This window comes from Aythya marila (assembly GCF_965140915.1).
Source record: "Aythya marila genome assembly, chromosome: 3".
In the NCBI taxonomy this organism is placed as follows: domain Eukaryota; kingdom Metazoa; phylum Chordata; class Aves; order Anseriformes; family Anatidae; genus Aythya; species Aythya marila.
Window position 1 is genome coordinate 9,030,721 of NC_139044.1, and position 24,968 is coordinate 9,055,688.

General features: G+C 49.0%; 1 protein-coding gene across 10 annotated transcripts in view; it reads left to right on the plus strand.

Moving 5' to 3' along the window:
* The first annotated feature begins 5,515 nt into the window (after window positions 1-5,515).
* The window catches only part of RIN2 (Ras and Rab interactor 2), a 299,965-nt gene continuing 280,512 nt past the window's right edge, over window positions 5,516-24,968 (plus strand). For 5 of the 10 annotated variants that reach the window (XR_014317184.1, XM_082756878.1, XM_082756889.1 and 2 more), the window contains exon 1: window positions 5,516-5,935. Coding sequence is in view for 9 of the 10 variants with exons in the window: in XM_082756878.1 (XP_082613004.1) it covers window positions 5,818-5,935 (118 nt within the window). In the remaining variant the exon portion in view is untranslated. The remainder of the gene's footprint in view (window positions 5,936-24,968) is intronic. The other 5 variants (XM_082756876.1, XM_082756886.1, XM_082756887.1 and 2 more) reach the window with 2 other exon arrangements.

Below are 24,968 nucleotides of genomic sequence, written 5' to 3' on the forward strand. Positions count from 1 at the left end.
CATGAGTGCTGTGCCCGCCAGCCTGGGAGATGCTGGTATGGCTCTGCAGCCTGCAGGCTCGGTTAGCAGCATTTCTCTGCAGGGAGATGGCCTGAGCCTCTTCTCCAAGCAACACAGCTGGGCTGGTCCTTTTGCCCTGAGCAGGGGAGGTGAAGCCCCTGGGTTCACATTAATGACTGTCTTAAGCCACAGGGGTGCAACCACCATGGGGAGGAAGAGGAGTACAGTCACACTTGGCACCTCTCCAATCCTGTTCAGCTCCCACCCTGGCTGGCCTCAGAAAGGGAAAACGACACCTAGTGCGAGTGGAGAACAGCAAGAAAAAATATCAAAGCCTCAAAATAGGACAAGCATATATACGAAATAAGTTATCTCTTTCTCCTGTTAATGAATATATTTAATTGTGAATCTTCAGTCAAGGAAAAGAAAGGACAGGGAAAGCTTTAGAGTATCAGAGAAAACAGAAAAAAAAATGGAATAAGAAAGACAAAAGATACTGCCCTCCTTTCTCTCTTGCCTCCGAGAGAAGGCAAGCTAGGAGTTAGCTCTGTCACGCTTATTTTCCTACACAGCTGAAAGACAGAGTGCTTTTCCCTTTTGCTCCCTCCTGTGCAACAGGCACCACCATCACCAATGGGAGGGAGAAACAAAACAGTGATTACAGACGTGTGTGCTCTGGGAACAGACAAGATGCCTCAGTTTGACATGCTGCTTGGAGTTGTTCTCTCTGCATTTCCCGTGGGCATTTCCCCAGTTCAGTGACCCAGAAGAGGCCAATCTCCTGGTCCTCAGCGCTCAGCCGAGCAAGGACAGCTCTGAGACACCCTGGTGCCACCTCTGGCAGGATGCTGGTGGCTCTTGGGTGGCTGTGGGCACTGTGGTGAGCTCCATGTGCGCAGCAGATGTGTTCCTCCCACAGGCATTTCTGCTGGCTCCCTGCAGCACCTTTGAGCATTTCCCCACCTCTTCACCTCCCACCCCTACAGGCTCCTGCTTTGCCTCCACCACCTGCCCATCCAGCGCAGCAAGAGGGCCAGGGCTGCTCTTCTGTGGTGCTGGCAGGGCTCACGTGCTTTGGCAAAGTGCTCCCAGCCCTTCTTTTCTACAACTGGCTTGGAGAGCTGGAGGATCAGTCAAAGGTATGGCCTCTGTTCCTCTCGGGAGAAAGGGTAGGCTGTTGTATTAGCTTTTGGGTGGAGATGGGCCACCTTCTGGTTGCAGTAAGTTTTGTGTTATAGTGACGTCTCCTTAAAACCCTGAATTCCCCCAAAGCACATAAGCACAGGCATTTACCCAATATTTCCAGATGAGAGAACTGCTAGCCTCCTTCTAGGTAAGGAAGACACAGTGTTATCCAAAGGTATGACCTTAAGCTGTTTTATGTAAGCAGATGCAAACTTATTTAAATGCTCTTAAATCAAATGGGAAGAGGTGTAGCCCAAGCTGCTGTAAACTGTTCTTAAATGGAAATCATATCAACCTTTTGAACTGCCATGGGCCCTGAGTAGGAGCACACGACTGAAAGGAAATGGTTTATTGTTCCTTCCAGTGGTGCTGCCCACCAGCTACCTGAAGACATCCCACACCTCAGCTGCTGGCCATCAGTTGGCAGTGACTGCCCTGAGGCTCACCCCGTGGATGGAGAGTGTGTGCTCCCTGACCTGCTTCAGTGCAATGCAGCTAGGATTCCTTAAAGCATTATCATTAGCAAATTGCGTTAAGACAGCCAGCTTTGCATGGGAGCAGAGGAGGATCACTCGTAGAAGCACTTCTGCTCACCAGGAGATTTTCTTCAGGAAGGAGGGAGTAACCATCCATGGTAATTGGCAACATATTTAATTGCATCCTCTTTGAGGTTTGCAAAGAGGGTATGTGCCTAAGGCTTGTGGGTTAAACAGCTGGTTTACACCAACCCCTTGTACTTCTCAGGAGAAAAGCAACCATGCTCAGCTATCACCGTCCTGCTGATAGCCTTTTGCCTTCAGTCTTGGGCTTCAACCAATAAACTGCTTAAAGCATACGTATGACCAGCTGATGTGTAAGATGAGATGGTGAAGGCTTCTGCATAGCCAGCAGAAGCTTGGGCAAGGCTCAACAGCAGCAGCTGTCCCAAGGGCCTCACGGTGCTGTCCGGGCCCCACTGGGTTCTCAGAAGTGGCTCGAAGTGCTGCCCTCGGATGCTGCTGGGTGTCTGCCTGCTGGCCTGAGGTCGCCACACCTGGCGGTCTGGAGCCTCACTGGCTAGTGACTACCTAAAGATGCTGCTTGGCATTAGTCCTAAATATGTTCCTTCAGAGTTGAAAGCTCTTTGTGAGCATAATCTGCCAGTCCAAACAGAAGAAAATCTCTGTTTGGTCTGAAGAGCAGAATTTGGCATAGTTTCCAGGGGAAAATGCCAAGTACACAAAGCTGCTTGCTCTCCCCAAAACAGTCATGACTGTTCCTTAACTTTGCTAAGGCACATCTGGCTGTCATCTCAGCACATCTGTATCCTATGATTTACACAGTTTTCTCTTGATGTTTTATGTGGTTTTATGCTGTGACGAGGCTCTGGAAAGAACAAAAGTGCATCATGCTGCCTCTCAGAGAGTCAGCTCTCTGGGAAACTTCCTAGGGACCCAGTAAAGTTATTTGGGACCTCCTCTGGAGCCTGCAGCAAAGCATTCCCATAGCCTTCCCAGGAGAAGTTAACATGGCAGCAAACAGTCATGGCTTGTGTGTAATCCACATGCATCACTAAAGCACTGCAAAGGAAAACTCTCTGCAGCACCTCAGTTCTTTTTCATCGGCACATTCGAACACTGTTGCTCTGACAGAGACTTACAAGTCACCCTTGCTAACTTTTTATACTTCAGAGCCAGTTGCTGGCCTGACTAATCTGAGAGTTTCAGCCAGGCAGTCTGTCAGTTCTTATTACAGGTGGGATCCCACCATGCACAGGTACCCAGGTGACAAGAATGGAGCCTATGAGCATTTGTTCAAAGCCACAATGGTTTCCTATCCGACAGTGACTAGTTACTGGAGGGTTGTGCAGCTGTTATATCCCCTCCCCAGCTCTGCTGAAGCTGAAGCCAGCTAAAAAGGATCTCCTTGATTGGATTGGAGAAGGAACTCGGAAGAAGATGAGGTGATTCTGCTAATTACACCACATCTCCAATAGTCATAAAGTCTCCAAGATGCAGTCTTACTGGTTAGCATTCAAGAAGTGCTGGGATCAGCAGATTATTATTACTTTTTTAAGAGGAAGAATTGGGTGGTACATAAGTATGATCTGGTGGCTTCAGTCTGACACATTAAGCTCCCCTGCCACTTGAATGTTAGGTGATCAGGAGAGGCTCCTTGAAGAGTATTGATATGGTCAGAAGAGGAACAAGAGTGATAGGAAGAAAGTGGAAAAGGTGTCAAAAAGCATGGTATATATCCAGCAGCATGTTGGTCTTTCTGCTCCTTTTTTAGTTCTTTCCCTTCTTTTCTTGCAGAAGGCTCTATAGAAGATAAATGTGAGAACTTGTCTTTCAGAAGAGTAACATCCACAGTGCGTCGTCTTCCTTCTGTTTCCTCCTGCAGACAGATTAGTTAAAACCTGCTCCACCCACACACTGGTTTATCAGTGGGAGAGAAGAGGGAATTACCCACTGTCTTACGCTGTGCAGGAATGGAAATGTTTCACAAACTGTCAGGTAGCACATTGGGTCTACTACACTAGTAAGGAATTTCCTAAATGATATTGTGTTCGAGTGGGAAATTTGTTCCCAAATGACAGAGACTTCCCAGATAGCTATTACTGGTCTTCTTTTTCAGCATGGTCTTCTTTTTCACCCACACCTCTGTATTTCCAGCAGCTCTGCAGTGGAACAGAAGGGTGAGGGTGACCAGTGATTTTGTGGTGACTCTCAGGGTAATGTTTTCAAGTAGTTGCAGACTTCAAAAGGGTACAGCTGTAAAAGGAATACCTTTGGGAGCATGCTCATAGTACTCCTGGACATCATCGAGAATGACTTTCACACCCACACCTCCTCTCCCCCTAAAGCTGGATGATTACTATTACATGGTATCAACCAAGAGCAAACAATGAGACAGGCACAACCTTTCATAAATTGTGGCAATTTATTTTAGTGCTTGATAGTGCTATAGGTTTCAGGGTATTAAAGGCCATAGGATAAAACCTGCCCTGCCAGTGGGAAGGGAGTGTTTCCTACATGGAAAACAAAACAAAACAAAACAAAACCAACAAAGTAAGCAGAACACAACTTCCATAGTTCCATTCTAGGACAGCTGTTAACTCACTGTATTTACTGTCTGGATGGGAACTGGCTCTGGCTTACCCAGAGCCAACAGGGACAGCAGCATTTCCGAAGTTGTGCGTCTGGGCACAATTGATAAGTCTTTAGAAGCAGTGTTCAAAGCTGACAACCCTGCTTAAGTTAAGGATTGTGAGAAGCCCCCAGAGGGCAGGGGCTAGAAGCCAAGTGCATAATGGGAGGCCAGCCCCAAAGCGAGGCCCCACTAATGAGTGTTTAGTAACTAATCGAGATGAATGAGGCTGATGTTATTTCTGCATCTAGCCATAGCAACTGTTGGTTAATACTTAGACCGTAGGAACAGTCTTCTTGCACGTTTCTCTGATCTAAATGTGGATCTCCAGCCAAAAAGCATTCCGCTGTCGGGAAGGGTACTATGTGGTGCACGGTGGCCCTCTCAGGTGTGAACTCTGGCCATTCAGGGTGCAGGAGGGTTGCCCTGCAGCCTTCTGGGCTCCATGAGCAACTCGTGAGCACCACTGGGAGCCACGGAGTGGCTGGGCTAGGCCAGGCCACCACCAGAAAGTGTTCTCCATGCTGCTGCCTGCAGCCTAAGTTTTTGTCAGAAGCATTCTAACTTGAAACGATAAAACGTTTGAAATATTTTTGGAGGGTTCTGTCATTGCATCCGTCTCCTTTGATTTAATTCAGCATGTTCGCACTGAAGACAGTGCTGCCTATGCCTTTGTGCTCTCTCCTCCCGTCGATTGCAGCCGTTGCTTGTCTGTGTCTGCAGCTCACTCGTCGGGATGCTGGGGCTGGGTGCCCTGGAGGTCCCGCGCGGTGCCTCCAGTTTCGGGGATGCCAGGCTGAACCGGGGCGCTGCCGGAGCTTCGCTCTGTGCCCGCAGACAGTCGTGTCACGCAGCCTCGGCGCCCTTCCTGAGGAGCAGGGATGATGGCGTTTCCTCAAATGTGCGCGGTCCGCCGGTCCGGGCGCGGCCACCACGCACGTGCTGCGGCGGTGCGGTAAGGGAAGGAGGGAGGGCGGCTCGGGGCCGGCTCCGCAGGTTGAGCGGAGCACCGAGGGGGCCGTCACGTCCCCCTCCCCGCCGCACCACGGGCCGGGGTTGCCGCGGGGCCAGGCTGGTGAGCCCCGGCGGGCGGGCGGGGGACTCCAGGCCGCTCGGGGCTGTCGCTGAGCCGCAGCGGATGAGGGGCGAGGGGTGAGGACGCGACGCCGGGGGCAGCCGCGAGCAACATGACACCCACGACCGGGACGCACCGGGAGCCGCGGCGGGGGCCGGCGGGCCCAGCTGCCCCCCCCGCCCGCCCAGGAAACCGCCCCGAGCGGCGGAGGGGGCCGGGCGCGTAGGGGGCCGGCCGGTTCCGCGCCCCGCTGCTGCCGTGCCTCGCCATCCCTCCCGGCACGCCGGGCCGCGCCCGCTGCCCGTGCCGCGCAGGGGCGGGCGGCGGCGGCGGCGACGGGGGGGAGGCGGGCGGGGGCGGCGCTGCGGCGCCCGGCTCGGCTCGGCTCGGCGCGGCGCTGGGGAGCGGAGCGGAGCGCGTTGTCCGCGATGGGCGCCTCGGCGGCGGAGCGTCGGCGTCGGCGGCGCGGGGAGCTGCTGCGGGGACAGCTGGGCGCCCTGGCCGCCCTGGCTCTGCTCCTGGCCGGCTGCGCAGCCGGCCGCGGCGGTGAGTAGCGGCGGGGCCGGGGGCTGCCTCTGGGGGGCGGCCGGGCCGCGCCGCCGCCTCCTCGTTCTCCTCGTCCTCCTCCTCTTCCTCCTCCTTCTTCTCTTCTTCCTCTTCCTCCTCCCGCCGCGGCCCCTCGGCTGCCCCGGGAGCGGCGGCGGCGGGAGGCGCCTGGGGGCGTTGGGGCGAGCCCGCGGGGGGCTCCCCGGGGGCTGGGGGGGCGGACACGGCACTTCCCGGCAGCGGGGTCCCGGGGGGCGGGCGGCACGGGGCGGCCTCGCGGGGAGGCGGCGGGTCCCGGTCCCGGTCCCGGTCCCGGTCCCGGTCCCGGTGCGGGTCCTGCCCCGCCGGCATCGCGCCTCGCAGTCGCGGAGCAGCCCGCACACCAGGTTCGTTTCGCCGCGGCGGAGCATCGCGTCCCTCTCCGCGGCTCGGATTTGCTTTTTAAATAAATAGACGCGTCTTAAGGGGTGTCTGGCGTGCTGCGAGGAATGCTGCGCTGATGTTTAGGAAAGAGTGCAAACGCTATCTGGGACCCGAACACGATGCTTTATGGAGCGAAACAATGCCTGGATGGGTTTTTAAGTTTTTGGACTTTAATTCCTTCAGTTAATCAGATTTTTTGCCTTTTTTTTTTTTTTTTTTTTTTTGTGCATGTGCTGAAAGTTATCCGTGTTTTTCACAAAGGTGGTGGTTGGTTGCCTCTGCAAGTGAGGTCAGGAAAGGTAAATGTCAGCTCATCGTGAGCAAACAGCAGTGCATGTGTGCGCTGAGGTACACTTTTGCCAGCACACATGCGGTGTACACCAGCGTGTGATACGCATGCCAGCACTGTGAAGGCCACCAGTGGCAGCATGCCTGCCTGATGTGCCCCACGCGGAGGCCAGGAGTCAGCTGCAGTCCAGCTGCCCACTGCTTGCCCACGCCATGTGATACGCTTTCAGGTGGTGTGGCAACACAAAATTCAGACCTGCTCTAAACTGGGCACAGGGAGCACTCATCTTCCTGAAGGGTGGTGTGAACTCCCATCCTCTGCTTTGCTCTTCTTGAGCATGGTATTCCTGCTGATGTGAAAGGGAGCTCCATCCATTGAGTGAATGCGACAGAGACTGCAGAGGTCCATACTGCAGATAAATTTTTTCACCATTTTACTAAAACTGCCCAAAGCGTTCCCTAGCAGGCACTGCTAGCCCTTGTTGGGGCTCTCTTTGTTCTGATTGAATTCATGAGAGCATCTCACATCATCTGTGACTGGAGCTAGCTCAGAATAAATCCTGTATTAGAGGTAGCATTTGGTGTGATTGATGTAGCCCCCTGCATGCTGGTGGCTGTACAGAATCAAAAGGGAGATGAGAGGAATGGTTGCGCGGGTGGAGGTTTTGAACAGCACCCTCTGGGTCTGCTGCCTCATCATCAGGATGCAGGTTGCTGGGCTCTATAGGAGTGGTGGTCACAGCCTGCAGCCTGCGTGCTCTAGAGCTTGTGTCGTGGTAGGGGGTGGAAAGATGCATTTTAATTTAGCAATTTGAAATTCTCTCCTCTAAAACAATGTGATTTTGGAGGGAACGCAAACTTTTGTCTGGAGTTTAGCGCCTTTGTGTCACATCACATCACCCTTCCTATCCCTGAGGCTGGATTGCAGGGGTCAGCAGACTCAGCCTCTGCTCCTGGGGCAGTGCTCAGCAGATTGAGAATGTGGTCTTCAGAATCTGATGGTGCCATGAAGTTGGTCTCATTACCCTCAGTTGCCATCTCTGTGCCAGCTGAGGTGGCCACAGCCTGGATCCAGAGGAGTGCAGCTTTTGAATTCATGGGTAACCCGTGGTTGCTGAGGGCTGTGAGGTGCTGAGCCCTTCTCCAAAGGCAGACGTGCCTGCGTCTGCCTGCAAGGAGTAGGCTGGGGCTCTTTCTGTGGAGGCAGGTAACCACACTGTCTGGTGGGTGTGCTGTTGGGAGCAGATGGCTCTGGAGGACAGAGTTCAAGCTCTGGGTTTCTTTTCTGGTGGCTCTGCTGCTTCTCTGCGTGACTTGGTCTCTCTGGGTCTCGTTTGGCCAGGTCTCTAAAACGAGGCCTGCTTTTTAAGCCACTTTGAGATCTCCTGGTACTAAATGATGTGTAATAGCAAAGTGCTATAATGTTGTAATGTTTATATGAAGGTCATTCCAGAGGCCTTTATGTTCTACAAGGCTTGGGCATTCCAAAAATGTATAAAGCGCAAGTTAAGAAGAAATCCAAGTTCACAAAGTTCATCCTAGCAGTAAAAGTACAGCTGGATTGCCTTTTTCCCTCTTCCAGGCACAGCGTAAATCTGTGGTTGTGCTTTGACTTCAAGGAAGTCACACTGGTAAGTCAGAGGTGTAACTGAGAGTAAATCCAGCTCTACAGACCCGAAACACAGTAGCCTGGAATGCCTTGTGCTTTTCAGTCTGCTAAATGGGACTGGAGCTGAAGGCAAGTTCTAAAAACCATCTCATTAACTTGAACAATATAAGTGACTTCTAAAACTCTGCCCAAATCTGCCATCCTTAGAGAAAGAGAGAAAGTATGAGTTTTTTTTTCTATTTTTTTTCCCCCCACACATCAATCTGACTCTTAAGATGTCACTTGTAAAGAGAGGTGTGAGTGGAGAGGATCTTTCATTTCATAAGACCATCTTTCAAACTGCAATGATTCAGGTTTTTTGAAAGAAGCTGCTGAGTCAGGCCTTTTACCAGGTTGCTCTCACGGGCAGGAGAAAAAACAGGGGCAACAGTCAGTGGGATTTTTTTCTTCTTTCTGTGCATGCTTGTTTTTGGCAGGATGGTAAGGAAAAGCTGGGTCTGAATCTGCAGCCCTTACTCATAGGGATAGGCACATCCAAGCAAACGGAATTGCCTGCGTGATTCAAGCATGGAAGATCCGGGTTGCTTTTAAGTCTTGTTCTAACTTGACAGGAATGAAGCACTCAGAATGGTGAGGCAAGGCCTGCTGGGTGCGTTTTGACTAGCCCGGGGACTTACTCTTAATCCAGAGCTCCGGCTGTTCTCCCAGGATGGCAGTTGCTCAGTCTGTGCGGGCTATGAGCGGCTGCGAGTATCCATGTCACAACAGCAGGCTTACAGCCAGCCTCTCCACAATCCTGTGCATTGTGGGGAAGGTTGGGAGCAAATGCCCTGGTGCGTCCTCGTTCCATCTCTGCACTGGCTGGAGAAGCTCGCAGGACAGGGATGAACCACGTAGGCTGTTCCCTTCTGACTGCTTTGTCATGGGCCCTGCCTCACAGGGCTTTTCCTTGCAGATCTCTTTACTGCCAAAATAGCAGTGAAGACCCTTGGCGTGACAGATCCTGGTCCTCTAGCTGGGAGTTAAGTGAAAACTCCCTGATTTCATTTGAATGTTTAGGTTTGCTCAAACCAAGAAACCCAAACCAAACTTCAGAGGTCATACAATGAAAGCACAAGAGCAGTTGTTTTCCTCACCTCTTCAGTGATGCGGGAACTGCATGAGAGTAATCCTAGCCCAGATGTAATGCTGTAATCGCTGGACCCCTGGATATGGGAATTTACCCTCATAAACTAGGGAGAGGTGTCAGGCCAGAGCATGGTATGTGACCTCTTTGGCAGGGAGCTTGTTTGGCTTCGCAGGAAATGATTTGTTCATTTGTTTAGTTCTTGTTCAAGGTCCCGCACCAGCGGCAGGCAGAGTAAAGTCTCCTATGTGGCCAGCTGGCAACTTGGGGGCTGGCAGGGCAGGTGTGTGTTGGGAGCACCTGGGGGGACATGCCAGAAGGTGGGCTCAGCCCTCAGCCCGAGCCTGTGGCACTGGCACAGTGGGGCTCGTGTGCTGGACTGAGCCTTAGCCTTGTTTTGGGGTCTCCACAAAGTGCCCTGAAAATGTCGAAATCTCCATACATGCCAGCTTTTGGAGCCTCTTGGTGAAACTGCTGCAAAACCATGGGGATGCGTGCTGGGCTGGACACCTTGCTGGAGCTGTTTGAGGTAAATGCACCCCACTGCCTACAGTTACTGGATCGTGGATCTTGGGATGTGGATACAGGATGCTCAGGAATGGGTTCAGTGTGGCACGAAGGCAAACAGTCACTGGCCTCCCCAGTGGTTTGTAACAGAGTGAATGCAAGGCTGCGAGGCCAGGAACAGCAGAATGGCTCAGCTGCTGTTATTTCCTCAGTGCCTGTGAAGGCAGATAGGCTGGTGGCTCCTTGTCTGCCCGTGCTGATCTAACTGCAAATGATCAGTCCTACCCTGTGCTGCTGGTGGCTGCTCCTTCCCTCGGAGCCTTCTTTTACATGGGCTCTGTCATTTCTGCGTCCCTTGTCTGAGTCTTTTTGGCAAGATAACCCAGCAGAAAACTAGCTCAGTATAAATAAAGGAAGTCTGATGCCAAATCAGCACACTGAAATGACACAGTGAGGATTTGACGCTCCAGGGCTGAACAAGAGTCCTTGGGTGGTGCCTGAGGTCAGGGTGGCCTGGCATATGGTAAGGCTGGCCTGTTCTGTTGATTTTCTCTAAGCCCAGTTTCAGGAGGTCCCTCCTGCAGCTAATCTTCAATGGTCCTTAATGTGGAGAAGGCTGCCTGGTCGCACTGACCGTTTTTGGTCACACTGTCAGAAGGAAGGACTTGGTTGGACCCGTCAAATATATATGGGATGTACTCATGGCTGTAGCCTCCTGGGAGTGTGTCAGGGAAAAAATCTGCCTTGGGATGGGAGAATGTTGATGAGATCAGCCGCCAGCACTGCAGCTGGGGAATGTGCCTTGCCCCTCAAGGTGGCCCTGCTTCCAAGGGCATTTTTCTCTGGTTTGTCTATGTCCTTCTTTCTTTAAATTGATGGCAACTGCACGGTAGCAAGAGAAATAATCCCTGCTCCCCCCCTTTTAAATTGTATTACTTTGCTTTTTTTTCCCCCGTTTCTCTGTCTTGGGAGTGAAATAAGTTACCCATTGAATCTAGCTTTCCAGTCTACAAGAAGCATAGCAAATGTAGTTTTCATAGAGGCTTCTTTTTCTTAAAGAAAAGAGCCAGATCTCATGAAATCCGTCACTGAAAACTTTGGAGGTATATTTTTGTTTGTTTGTTTGTTTTCCAAACGAAAACCACATGGGGTTCATGGAGCATTCAGCCTGAGGGACGCATCTGGTTACTCCTTTTACTTAGAAGCCAGTGCAACTCCTTCAGCCAGTTTCTGCAAAAATGTAGGTTTCTTCCACAGGCACAATGAGTGTCTGCTGAGCTGCCTTGGGAGTCTGCATCTTGCTGCCACAGGGCTATGTTTTGCCACCTGTTGTAAAGCACACCACAAGATTTTTGTTATTATTATTTTTTTTTTACAGCTGGCAAAAAGACGGTTGAGTTATATTGCTGCACTTTTGGAGGAAAAAAGACAACAACTCACTTTGCTCTTTTGCTCCATGCCCTTCTCTAGAAAAATCTTTAAGCATCAAATTTTAAAAAGCACTGGGGATTTTCAAAAGCTTTGTTCTGCTCTAGGTTTTACCTTTAATATCACCAAGAGTCAAGTCAGACCAGTGCCCAGGAGCCTTTGGTAACCTCATCCTAATTATTTTCCGCTACTGTGGCTGTATGGGAAGGGGCAGTGGGCGTGCCCTAGTGTGGGCAGGATGTTTATAGTCCTGCCGTTTTATTCATTATGTCCTGTAGACACACTTTGGGAAAAATTAAGGTTTCTCAATGAGTAAATCCTTGTGGCTGGTCTGCACCAAAGTGGAATTACTCACAGCATCAAAGGGAACTTCTTTGAAATTGAAAGCAGTAAGTGTGTGTAATTTGCAGTTCATGAATGGATTCCTAAAAGGATTAAGGTGTCTTGCCTCCACCTTTCTACGGGATTGTTGCTGGACTGTTAGACTCCTCCGGCTTTCAACAGTTTGTCCTTGTGTTATTTACTGCCAAGGGCATCCTGAGTAGGGTTTTTGCAGTTTGCTACTTGAAATCCTAAGGGGCAGTTCCATCACCCTTTATTGTGTCTCCCAACAAAGTTTACGTCATCTTTCCTTGCCTTGTCTTCCACAGATGGTTATGACTCTATGACAGTAGGAAAAGTGTCTTTTCAGGATAGACTTAGATCTGATTTTGCTGGCTTGGAAACTGATAGCAATGAAGCTGCCTTGATATGGGGGTGGCCATGGAATCAGACCACCAGACTGCACCTCATGTTTTTGCGGCATGTGGAGGCTTCCATTGCTTTGGCAATGGAGCCAGCTAGATCAAAGGAGCATCTGTACCTCCATGAGACATTTGGAATATACAGTGAATGTGTTCATACCAAGCATGGCTGTATTTCAGTGTAACGCTCACATTTAAAAATGAAATGGGTACAAATAACATCTCCAGATGTTATTTGGAAGCAGGCAGAGAAGACTGGAAATGAGGGTGTTTCTTTGTGTTTAATTGTCTTGGTTGGTATGGAAGGACGAAGGAGGAAAGTGAGCAGAATGGGCCGCTGCATCCAGCACAAAGGGCTGATGAATAGAAGCTCCCGGCAACTGGAGACAACCTCAGGCTGGATTAAAAGCTGCAGCTTGACGTGGACTGAAGATGTTTAAGTGGAAATTTTTTGGGCAGTATCTCTGAGACAGGGAGCTCTGCACAAGGGTTCCAGGGAGGAGTCCTAGGTCCTGTTCTTCTGAAAAAAGGGAGTTATTGAAGAGGAGTCCAAATGTGGTGTCCAGGGAGAAGGCTATGTGGGACAGTACTTGCTGGGTCTTAGTTTGCCTTATATGGACTTTTTTGGCTAATGGGGACTATTAAAGAGGTGGGATTGAATGTCATCTGCCTCCAGGCCTTGCCTGTGGGAAGCAGCTGGTCCCCAACTCCTGCTCAGGACCTGGAAACTTCCTGCAGGCCCAGAGAGAGGGGATAAGGAGCATGTCTTGAGTCCTGCCTGCTGCCCCACGCCATCCTCTCGCTCAGCTTTGCAGGCTGCCTTTAGCAGTGCTGGGTCACAGGTGCTGTGTTGGTGGATGTGAGTTTGTGTGTAAAGAAGGGCATATACCTTACAGAGAGGAAAAACGCTCTTATGCACAAGGGAGTGTCAGGACTCATTTGGAGGCACAGATTTAGTTGTTTTGAAACATTCCTTTGCTGAGCTGTGAACTGAACAGCTGTGCTAAGTGGCTGAGATTCACAGTCTGATCTGACCTTTCTATACCTCCAGTAGTGTGTGCAGTACTTTGGATAACAGCCATGTTTGTGTGTCCATAGGCAGTTAGGCCCTGATCCAGGAGGCAAGTGCTTAACTTGCAGCATGTAAGGTGATGTGGTTGACTTGAAGCAGGCTCGTGTGTATGTAAGGTTAACCAGATCCTTGCTCACTCGAGCTGTTCCTCGGTCCACAGCCTTTTCTCAGGAATAAGGCAAGTAAGCGTAGCCTCAAATTATAAAGCGGGAAAACTGAGAGATGAGAGGAGTTACCAGGGTACTCCCAGCAGAGGAATGACAGAGGTCCTGATGGAGTGCAGATCTGCAGATTTATGCCTCGTCCACAGTGCACTGACACATCCTTACAAATCAGCTGCTGGAAGTCTCTTGTGGCCCCATGGTGGTCGAGGAAGAAGCGCACAGCCAGAATGCTCTGTGTAAACGTAGTATATCTTATCTTTTACGATGGTGGAAGAGGGGAAGGACATGTGTTTGGATGGTGCTGAGCATGCTCTTCTGAAGAAACTGTGGGATGCCAAGCTTTGTCCTCAGTGTTTGGTCCTGCAGCATGTATCACCTATTAAACAAGAACTGCAAACAAATTTTAATAGCTCAATTGTGAAAGAGCCTGCTAAAAACTAGGAAAAGAATCTTTTTGATATGCAAGCCAAAAACATGCTAACTGAACTACAAACAACCAAAAGGTCTGCTATTAAAATAATTCTCTTTCAGAGATGGACTCAGCAGCTTTTTTTTTTTTTTTTTTTTTTTTTTTTTTTCCCTAAGATGGCCAGAACATCCTGCAACAGAAAGTAGGGGGAAAAATGAGCCTTACATGGACATTCCTTTCTCCTCAGAGAAGATCTGCCCTCCAGTTATTAGTGCACCTCCTTGCAGTAGTCAGTTTTTATTTCACCAGCTCACAGAATGGGACAGAAAGGAACTTTTTAAAATGAGCACTGAATGCACCAACAGAGCACAACTGTTTATTTTTAGGGACAGAAGAACTTAGGCCGTTCCAATTGACAGTGCACAAAGTGAAGTGTGTACTAAAAGGCTCACAGCGTTTTATTTCTATTGTTAAAGACGAATAGGCGTGTATGATGTGCAACTCCACAAGGTGGTGGCAAACAGAACTGCTAAATGCTTTTGTGCTTGGTAAATACCAGGCCGTGCAGGAGCTGGTGAGGATTCTGGCCACAATCCAGCTTGACACATATGCTGTGCTTCCTTCCCAGATACTGAGGTGCTGTTGCAGAGCTCAGTACAGAGGACGCTTTGGAGCCTTACCAAACTGCACAATCGGGAGAGATCAGTGGTGGGGTGGCATAAAGTCTTCCCATGTAGTGTGCTGGACAGCTGGTTGGACTGGTCACTTGACGTAACCAACATATGGTACCATGGTTACGGTTTTTCAGCTGAACATGCATTGTGTCTCAGGTTGAGCAGAGGCCATCCTGCCACAGTCTGTACTGGCTTCTACTGGATTTATCACAAACCCTGTTACAAAAAATGAGCTAAAAAGACCCTTATCTCAAAGGGCTTCCAGCCCAAGGAAATGTTATATACAGCTTGTTGTTGATATGCTTGTTCAACAGGTTAAATCAGTTGTACCTACAGCAAGGTATTACTAGCTATGGACTCCTCCTCAGACAGCAGCGTCATAGGAGAGGGGGGAGAGGGAGAGGAAGAAGAGGTGATTCTATTTATTTATTTATTTATTTATTTTTTAAAAAAAGTTAATTTGACTGCTGACTGCAAAGACAAATAAATGGACTTATTCTTGCACTAAATCAAAGGAGGCTACAAATCAAGCTTGTTTAGAAGTGGAACAGTTTTCCAAGAACATAACTAAGTAATGTAAAAGCCTCTTAAATCAAAAAGCAATCCAAAGATGGGTTGCAGGAGTTCGGTCTTGTTGCTTGCAGCTGTCCTTCCTGCACACGATGTTGACACCGTCAGTAAGTTTCACAGCCATGTCCAAGCTCATTGTGCTTGAGGGGGAAGGTGTGTGGCCTCAGGAGCTGTCCTACAGGCTCCAGCCAGTGCTGCAGCTGGAGCTCCACCTCGAGGCAGAGCTGGTGCCACATCCAGGGTGGGAGAGACCTGTGTGGGACTGTATGTGAGAGGTGCTTCTTTAAGGATCCCGGCTGAGCATTGGTTGCACGCCTGACCAGCAGGGTGTCTGAGCATGCTGCATGCCACAGCGTCTGTGCTGTGGAGTGGGTGGTGGATCTCCCTCAGCGTGGCATGGGAGGCACAGGGGGCCCAGGGCTAAGCGCCATGGAGCCATTCAGCCATGGTGTGAGGGCGGAGGCCCCGGTGAGGTTGAGCAGGGCTGTTAGAATCAAGGTGCCTTCCTGTGCTGCCAGGCATGTCCCCACGCCCTGCAAAGGTATCAGGGTTGGATGTTGTTGTTGCAGCATGTCCCTGGGGGACATGAGGCCTGCATGGGGACAGGGGCAGGGGAAGGGCTCTCCAGTACAGGAGAGGAGGCCGCTGGGCAGTGTGTGGGGTAGCTCAGGCTGTCTGTGAGGAGGACAGGAAGATGTCTGGGTGCTGGGGTTCACCACCTCCTGGTGGGGCAGGGAGGAAGGTCTGTCTTGGTGAATCCCAAGTTCCCCCTGAAGTCCAGGATTTCTGCAGGGAAGTATCAGGTATTCGGCATCAAGTACAATGGACAAGCACTCCTGCATGCCACTGGTGATGAAAGCAGGTTTAGAGAGAAATTTGAGAAGATTTTGGAAAGATGATGAAACTTAAAAGGAGAGGAATCAAAAAAAGTACCAATCATCACCCATTGCTCTATGCTAAAATTTATGCTAAAATTAATCCTTAGGGATTTTGCGTCAGCTAATGTGTAATAGGCTGTGAAATAAAACTACAGCATTGGTGGTTTTGTTTTTAAAGCCTTGATCATAAGGTTATTTTTCAAAAATACCAAAGGCTTTTTGTTTCATCATAGTGAAAAACATATGTAATTTCCAAGGGCAGTGTGAGTTGTGTGAATTTAACTACCTGTCTCGTACAGTACCACTTGCACATTTTCAAGGTATCTTAGAAGCCAAGCTGCTATCAGTTGGCAGTGCTGTTTGAAAAGGGAGGCTGAGGACCAAGGGACTGTAGTACTAGAGTCTCAAATTGTTTAAATTGACTTTGGTGGCACAGTGCCAGCTGACACCAGCTGAGAATCTGGACAGAACAACTTGTCCAAGGTGACCTCACACAGCAAAGCAGTGGATTAAACTTGGGTCTGCAGAATCTCACTTCAGGGTAAATAAGGAATGCATATCGCATCTTGAAGGGTCCTGCACTTCTTAAAGCCTTATAAAGAAAGGAGTGTGTCAAACACTTGATTCTTGTATGATGCAGAGTATCTCCTTTTTGTGCCAGCATCTCTGGTTAAAAATATAATTTTTTTATAGTATTATTTATTTCCCTGAAAATACTGTGGAAAGTTCCGGTTTGGGATTTTACTACAAAGACGCTCTTCCTCTACGAGTGGGTGCCTGAATTGAGCTGGGCCAGGCTCATCTCTCAGAGGCTGAGATACTGCTGCACTGCTCACAATTGGTTCCTGCATGTGCTTTGCATCTGCTTTTTGTGTCTGCCTCATTTTGCATGTAGGGAACCATTACCAAGGTGAAAAGAGCAAGAATGTAGAGAGCCATTTGGACAGGGAGTGTCCATTCACATCACCCCCTTGCAGGGATAGGCAGCCTTTTAGTTGGTCTGCAAATAAAACTCCGCAAACCTCAGTCGAGGCTTAGTGCAGAAAACTTTCTACAAAGTTTCTGAAAGGTTAATGTTACTATCACCCTGTAAGTACATCTCAGGGCTAGTCTAAAATCTACTGAAATCAGTGATGGTGTTCTCTTGATTTCAAAGGTGACAAAGATTGTATTGAGTCCTCACTTGTTTTTGGGGTGAAGTTTTCAGAAAGTGTTTTTCAAGGATTGACATGACATTTTTTGTTTTCTGCTTTCCGTGTTTCTGAATATTTAGATGGCATCAGAGACCATTATCTTTCTCGTGCTGTTTTCTCACTGGTGGAAGGGGAAAGATCAGAAAAGACAGGGCTGATCTAGCTTTTGCTATCTGGAGTTATTCTTTAAGGTCTGTTTGGTTAGACTTTCATGAGTGGGTTGCCACACACCTCTACATCATCATACCATTTTCTTCTCCATCCCTTGCTCAGAGTCTCCTGAGGTGGTTACAAGTCTGCGCTGGACCTGTACCACTCACAGATCCCAGATGGGAATCTGACTTCTGATGCCCTCCATGCCTCTGCAGTGGGGCAGGGGGAGCGTGGCTCCCAGCTCAGGCATGGTACTCCCTGGGAGTGTGCTCTGTTGAGTTGTATGCCTTGGTGAAAGAGCTGACCTGTGTGCTCAGCAGAAGAAGACTTGTGATTGCTGAGTCTGATCAGAAGATAAAATCTTCTAAAGTGTGATTTATCCGTGTTGAGTGATAAACATACGTGTTAGTTCTGTTAAGCTAGTGAAGTTGCCCAAAATATGGATATTAATTATGACTGTGTGTCTTCCTGTGCATTACCAGGGCTCCTCAGAAAAGAGCTGAAAGTAGTGTTTCCAAAATTGCAGAGGGGTTTTCCTAGTTTGCATCTAGACAAGCTGACATGAGAATTCACAAGGTGCTTCCTCATTTTTTCTGGAGATTAGTTTCCCTTTTTTTCCTTTTTTCTTTCTTTCTTTCTTTTTTTTTTTTTCAACCTTTGAATAGTTTTTCAGTAAATGATATATTAGTATTAAAGTGGGAGAGAGAATAAGAGGACTGCAATAAAATGCAGGGTCTGCCAGCAGAGATGCACAGGACTTAATGGCTTGGTTCTCGCTGGAGGGAGTCCTGCAGTTGATTTCCTGATGTGGAAAGTGACCCTGACGGCACAGATCAGAACAAGACAGAAGGACACTAGCTGTGTCCTCCCTGCCCTGTTTATGAGGATCAGCACATGCATCCTCCCCAGGTGTGGGAGACAGCTAGCACCCCTGTGCTAAGATGAGTTTGAACTTCAAAGCCAGGTTTGCCTGCAGGAATGAGGACTGACTAGCTCTTAGCTGGGGGAGGAAAAAGGGGCAACCTGAGATAGCTCAGTGGTGACACCTGTTGACTGGGAGAATGGCAGTACTGTTGATCTGTACCAGTGCTCCTGACTGTTACCTGGCTGCTCCATCTCCTGCAAATTCGGTTTATGCCAAAGCTTCTTGAATTCACAGGCACATAAAGGGTTGCACATAGGGGAGCCCTCCTATTTTGGGAGTTTGGGAAGGGGATTAGTGTATTTTTTTTCCTCTCCTGAGTGAACTCTCCTTGAAAAGTACATCCTAGCAAAGGCTATATTGCATCTAGAGAAAGCCTGCCCCTACGCTGTTAAATGCTGCTCATGTAGTTGTAGCTTGGCTCAACAAGAGCCTTATTTTTCTGGTAGAACTAACATAAACCTTTCTTATTTTGTTATTTTCCTTTGTAGTGTAGTGTAACTCAGTGTAACTGAGGTCAGCTGCATTCCAGCGTGCCTCACCAATAAACTATACAAGACTATCTTATTGGGAAAAATAAAGCTTCGTGTAGAGCTGTTGTCTAAACTTGGCCTTTTGTCCTTTTTCTCAAGTTCCTCATCAGATAAGTGTCCCCGTAACTGTGCTGTTGTGGTCTGACACAGGCAGAAGCTTTCTGAGATCAGTGTACTGGTACCATCTCTGGGGGTGTGCTCTGGTCCCTTCTCCCTCTCCAAAAGTAAATATTTTTTGGGGGGTAAAAAGTTCTTTAGTCGTCATAATTTCTCCTGGGGCTTCAAGTCTCTCTGTCCTCCCTTGTGAGCTGTGGGCTGTCTGTGGTGGCCTTCTGTGAGCATTGGTGGGGATGTGGTGAAAGCCAGAGCTTTACCTTCCTGCTGGTGTCTGCAGCCTGATGTTTGGTAGCATTGCAAGCCCAGGACATAATTTACACAGCATGAATGACAGCTCAGGGGAAGTCCTGCATGTGGAGAATGAGGGGCTTGCGCTCCAGGTTGGCATGGCAGGTCAGCGCTGTCTGCAGAGAGAGACTCTCTCCTCCCTGGTTGTGTTGACTACTGTTGAGCTTTGCCTGACAAGGGAAGGAACCTTAGGGAAGGAACCTTAGCTGTGGCACCAGTGAGAGCCCCAGCACTAGGACAGGCTGGCCAGGACAGGCAGCTATGGGCCACGAAAGGGATGTAGGAATTAACTTTTCCCTTGCTGTGCTTCTTCCTGCTGTCCCAGGGCTGAGCAGATCATGGGGAAGGGCTCACATGGAGAAGGTACACGCTCTGGGCCCCTCTCACTGAGCTAGGAAGTAACTGCAGTGTAGCAATGAGGAGCTGTAAAGGAAGCAAAAAGTCACCCTAGATTCTCAGCAAATATTGTTTCAATGTCCACGGTCTCTTCCTTCAACTGGCAGTTGTAAAATCCAAATAAAATTGGAAAAACACAAGAATCTGCCTTCCTTGGGGTTTCTTCCCTTAGCTCTGCTCCCATGAAGCTATCTCAGCCAGCTCCTAAGACTTGAATCTGTTTGGTCCCAATTTTGCTGTGAGGAGTGGGATTAACACAGAGGACAACCCTGTTTGCTTGAAAGGTCTGCTATCACCTGCCATTCCCCTGTGTCCTGTCAAGCTGTGATTCTGACAGTACATACTTGGCCTGTTCCTAGCCTGCTTTTTAAAGGGTTGTTAACTGTCCCTGTCCACCCCTGTTCATTGTTATGGGTGGTTTCTACCATGGCACTTTGTCCCTTTCCTTCCCGATTACCAGATGTATTTTTAGATGTTTACTTACTTTTAATAAATGTAAGAAAGGGATGTCCTGAGGCTTTTGTATATATTTGTCTGTAATTAAGGTAGGATTAATTGCTCAAAATTGTTTTTAAGGGACTGTTACGAGATCAGCAGACAGGAGCAATGGATAAAATGCATAATGAATACATTATGTTATAAATAATGGACACAGCCAGTGCACAGGCATCCCTGAAAGGTAATAGCTCTTTCAATATTTAATTAAGCAGGTGCCATAGGGGAAATGCTATATGTCACTAAGGTAATTTTCAGCCTGGCTTAGTGACACATAGATTAGTCTAAATGAGAAACCTGCATGCAGCTGGGACCCCAAGTAGTCATGGTTGATGGTATTCATAGGGAGGTATTTGTTGGCTGGAGAACTGGCAAGAAGGGATAATGTCGAGGGCTAATGAGAGAGGAGATGCTGATAGCAACTGGAAAATGTATTGAAACTAGTGCTTCATTCCTTTTTTTTTTTTTTAAAAAAAAATTGAGTTACTGATCTAACAAGGCTTTTGACACCGTCTCCCACAGCATTCTCCTCAAGAAACTGGCTGCTCTTGGCTTGGACTGGCGCACGCTTCGTTGGGTTAGAAACTGGCTGGATAGCCGGGCCCAAAGAGTCGTGGTGAATGGAGCCAAGTCCAGTTGGAGGCCAGTCACTAGTGGCGTCCCCCAGGGCTCGGTACTGGGGCCGGTCCTCTTTAATATCTTCATCGATGATCTGGACGAGGGCATCGAGTGCACCCTCAGTAAGTTCGCAGATGACACCAAGTTAGGTGCGTGTGTCGATCTGCTTGAGGGTAGGAAAGCTCTGCAGGAGGATCTGGATAGGCTGCACCAATGGGCTGAGGTCAACTGCATGAAGTTCAACAAGGCCAAGTGCCGGGTCCTGCACCTGGGGCGGAATAACCCCAAGCAGAGCTACAGGCTGGGAGAGGAATGGTTGGAGAGCTGCCTGGCAGAGAAGAACCTGGGAGTGATGGTGGATAGTCGGCTGAATATGAGCCAGCAGTGTGCTCAAGTGGCCAAGAAGGCCAACGGCATCCTGGCTTGTATCAGGAACAGTGTGACCAGCAGGGCTAGGGAGGTGATCGTCCCCCTGTACTCAGCTCTGGTGAGGCCGCACCTCGAGTACTGTGTTCAGTTTTGGGCCCCTCGCTACAAGAAGGACATGGAGGTGCTTGAGCGGGTGCAGAGAAGGGCGACGAAGCTGGTGAGGGGCCTGGAGAACAAGTCCTATGAGGAGCGGCTGAGGGAGCTGGGCTTGTTCAGCCTGGAGAAGAGGAGGCTCAGGGGCGACCTTATCGCTCTTTATAGGTACCTCAAGGGAGGCTGTAGCGAGGTGGGGGTTGGCCTGTTCTCCCATGTGCCTGGTGACAGGACGAGGGGGAATGGGCTTAAGTTGAGCCAGGGGAGTTTTAGGTTAGATGTTAGGAAGAACTTCTTCACTGAAAGGGTTGTGAGGCACTGGAACAGGCTGCCCAGGGAAGTGGTGGAGTCACCATCCCTGGAGGTCTTTAAAAGACATTTAGATGTAGAGCTTAGGGAAATGGTTTAGTGGGGACTGTTAGCGTTAGGTCAGAGGTTGGACTCGATGACCTTGAGGTCTCTTCCAACCTAGAAAATTCTGTGATTCTGTAACAGTACATGAAGCCTTGTGCTTGGGTCTGCTCTGTGGAAGAACCAGATTTTCCAAGAAGACGCTCACAGCGATTCCCTCTGGCTCCTGGAGGCTGTTTGCTTGCAGCTAGCTTGTGGAGGGAGCTCCAGACCAGATTCACTTGCTGGCAAATGGTAGCGAGGAGGGTTGAGGGAAGGACCCTGAAACATCTAAAACACTGCGTTGTGGGTTTTCTTGGCCTTTCTCTGAGCTCTTTGTGTGTGGCTCTCCTGTGTTAACTTTTGCCCCGCACGCAGGGGATAAAATACATTAGTGCAGTGAATTAAATTTTGCAGAGAAGGTGGCGAAGCATCAATTGTGAGGCCAGCTGGCTGCCCTTCAGCATGCTCTTATCTGTGGTAAAAGTTGAGTCTGGTGGGTATTGCCCATCCTAAGCCCTAGCTTTGCACTTCTGTGTGTAAGTATAGGTTCACACTTCCTATCTCCTCCATGCTGTCATTTCATTATGTTTTGCACTGGCTTTTGCACTAGCTCTATTGCAATTTCACCTGTGCCAATGCAGTGGGTACTTAAACGAGAGATCTCAGCATGAGGCCTGAGTGATTTGTGATGGTTGCCGAAGCCCACTGTGTCCTACACATATCTCCAGGCCTCTGTGTGCCATTTCTTGCTTTGGACTTCGTTACCTAGCTATTAGCAAGTTATCATGTTGTATAGAGAACTTTTAGAGAGCAAATCCAGTTCCAAAGTTGTACAGTGGAGTTAAATGAGCTGATGTATTCTCTGGGGCTGAGACCTCATCTCCGTGTTGTGAAGTGCCTAGCATGATTCCAGCAGTATATAGGCAGTAAATAATAATGATTAAACAAATAACAGTTCCAGATTTATGTAGCACAGTTGCAGAGAAGCATGCGAGGAAAGGAGCTGTAAGGCTGAGGGAAAGGAAGAATAATCTTTTTAATATGAAAAATGTGTTTGCATTGAAATTGGACACAAAAGCTCCCTTTTCCCTCTTGCTTGTTTGTTTTTTTGCAAGGTCCTTTTTTTTTTTTTTTTTTTTATCTTTTGTGGAGAAAAGCATGAAAAAACCCTTGTCTGCTTTTTTTTTTCTTTTTTTTTTTTTTTTTTCCTCCTGATGGCTGCCCTATCATCAGAGCATCCTGATGTTTGTTTACCAGACTGGGAGCCAGGGCTCATGACTTATTTTCCCCACACACACATATTTTTTTTTTTCCCCTCCTGAAATAGCTGGCTTTTTGGTGCTTGTAGCATGCAGCTCACTGGAGGGGCCACAGCAGGCCTGCTCCATTGGTGCAAGGGTCCCTTCCACCCGGGGAACAGGCTCTGCTCCTGCTCTCTACATCTTTCTGGCCCATCCTGTCAGACAGGGAGGTGCCAGGGCTGCTGGTGCCAGCCTCGACTGCTGCATGAGGCCTGAGTGAGGCACCTGAACTGCAGGGTGAATTCAGTGCTGATTGTGCAAACAGAGCTGCCATGTTGACACTTCTGGTATAGTCTAGAATTAAAGTGGGGAAAAAGTCATCCTTTCTTCTCTTTTCTCTCTCTCTCTCTCTCTCTCTCTCTCTCTTTCTCTCTTTCATTTTTTTTTTTTGTTTTGTTTGAAGAGCTGCAGCTTTCTCTGCCCAGTGTTTTTTTTAAATTATATTTTCAAACTAAATTTTAGTTCTACAGAGTTATATTTAGCTATAAGTGTAAAAGAGGAACAGCCAAACCAAAATAAAATTCTTTATTTTCTATAGGCCTGTTTCTATAGGCCTGTTAGGGCCTGTCAGTTTGACCTCAGTGCCAGGGAAGCTCATGGAGCAGATTATCTTGAGTTTCGTCATGCGGCACTTGCAGGGCAAGCAGGCGATCAGGCCCAGTCAGCATGGGTTTATGAAAGGCAAGTCCTGCTTGACAAACCTGATCTCCTTCTGTGACAAAGTGACACGCTGGGTGGATGAGGGAGAGGCTGTGGATGTGGTCTACCTTGACTTCAGCAAGGCTTTTAACACCGTTTCCCACAGCATTCTCCTCAAGAAACTGGCTGCTCTTGGCTTGGACTGGCGTACGCTTCATTGGGTTAAAAACTGGCTGGGTAGCTGGGCCCAAAGAGTTGTGGTGAATGCAGTCAAATCCAGCTGGAGGCCGGTCACTAGTGGAGTCCCCCAGGGCTCAGTACTGGGGCCGGTCCTCTTTAATATCTTTATCGATGATCTGGATGAGGGCATCGAGTGCACCCTCAGTAAGTTCGCAGATGACACCAAGTTAGGTGCGTGTGTCGATCTGCTCGAGGGTAGGAAAGCTCTGCAGGGGGATCTGGATAGGCTGCACCGATGGGCTGAGGTCAACTGCATGAAGTTCAACAAGGCCAAGTGCCGGGTCCTGCACCTGGGGCGCAATAACCCCAAGCAGAGCTACAGACTGGGAGAGGAGTGGTTGGAAAGCTGCCTGGCAGAGAAGAACCTGGGAGTTATGGTTGATAGTCGGCTGAATATGAGCCAGCAGTGTGCTCAAGTGGCCAAGAAGGCCAATGGCATCCTGGCTTGTATCAGAAGCAGTGTGGCCAGCAGGGCTAGGGAAGCGATTCTCCCCCTGTACTCAGCTCTGGTGAGGCCGCACCTCGAGTACTGTGTTCAGCTTTGGGCCCCTCGCTACAAGAAGGACATGGAGGTGCTTGAGCAAATCCAGGGAAGGGCAGCAAAGCTGGTGAGGGGTCTGGAGAACAAGTCCTACGAGGAGCGGCTGAGGGAGCTGGGCTTGTTCAGCCTGGAGAAGAGGAGGCTCAGGGGCGACCTTATCGCTGTCTACGGGTACCTTCAAGGAGGCTGTAGCGAGGTGGGGGTTGGTCTGTTCTCCCATGTGCCTGGTGACAGGACGAGGGGGAATGGGCTAAAGTTGAGCCAGGGGAGTTTTAGGTTAGATGTTAGGAAAAATTTCTTTACCGAAAGGGCTGTTAGGCATGGGAATGGGCTGCCCAGGGAAGTGGTGGAGTCACCATCCCTGGAGGTCTTTAAAAGACGTTTAGATGTAGAGTTCAGTGATATGGTTCAGTGGAGAACTTGTTAGTGTTAGGTCAGAGGTTGGACTAGGTGATCTTGAGGTCTCTTCCGACCTAGAGGATTCTGTGGTTCTGTGATTCTTTGATTCTTTATTCCAAGTCGACTAATACATTTCACCTTACCCCAAACTGTCTTTCCACTCACTGTGTCAGATAAGAATTAGGTGAGAAATACGTAAATATGGAGGAGGAAGCCATGAGTGTTCATCTCCTAAAGAAACAAATAAAATCCCCCCATAACTGTCAGCTATTTGCCCTTGTCATATAGGCTTGGAATACAACTGATTTTCCACTGCTTTTAAAAGATATGTCTCCTCCAGATAATTACACTCTCACTGTGTGACATTGTCCAAGTCTTCCAAGATAAAGGAT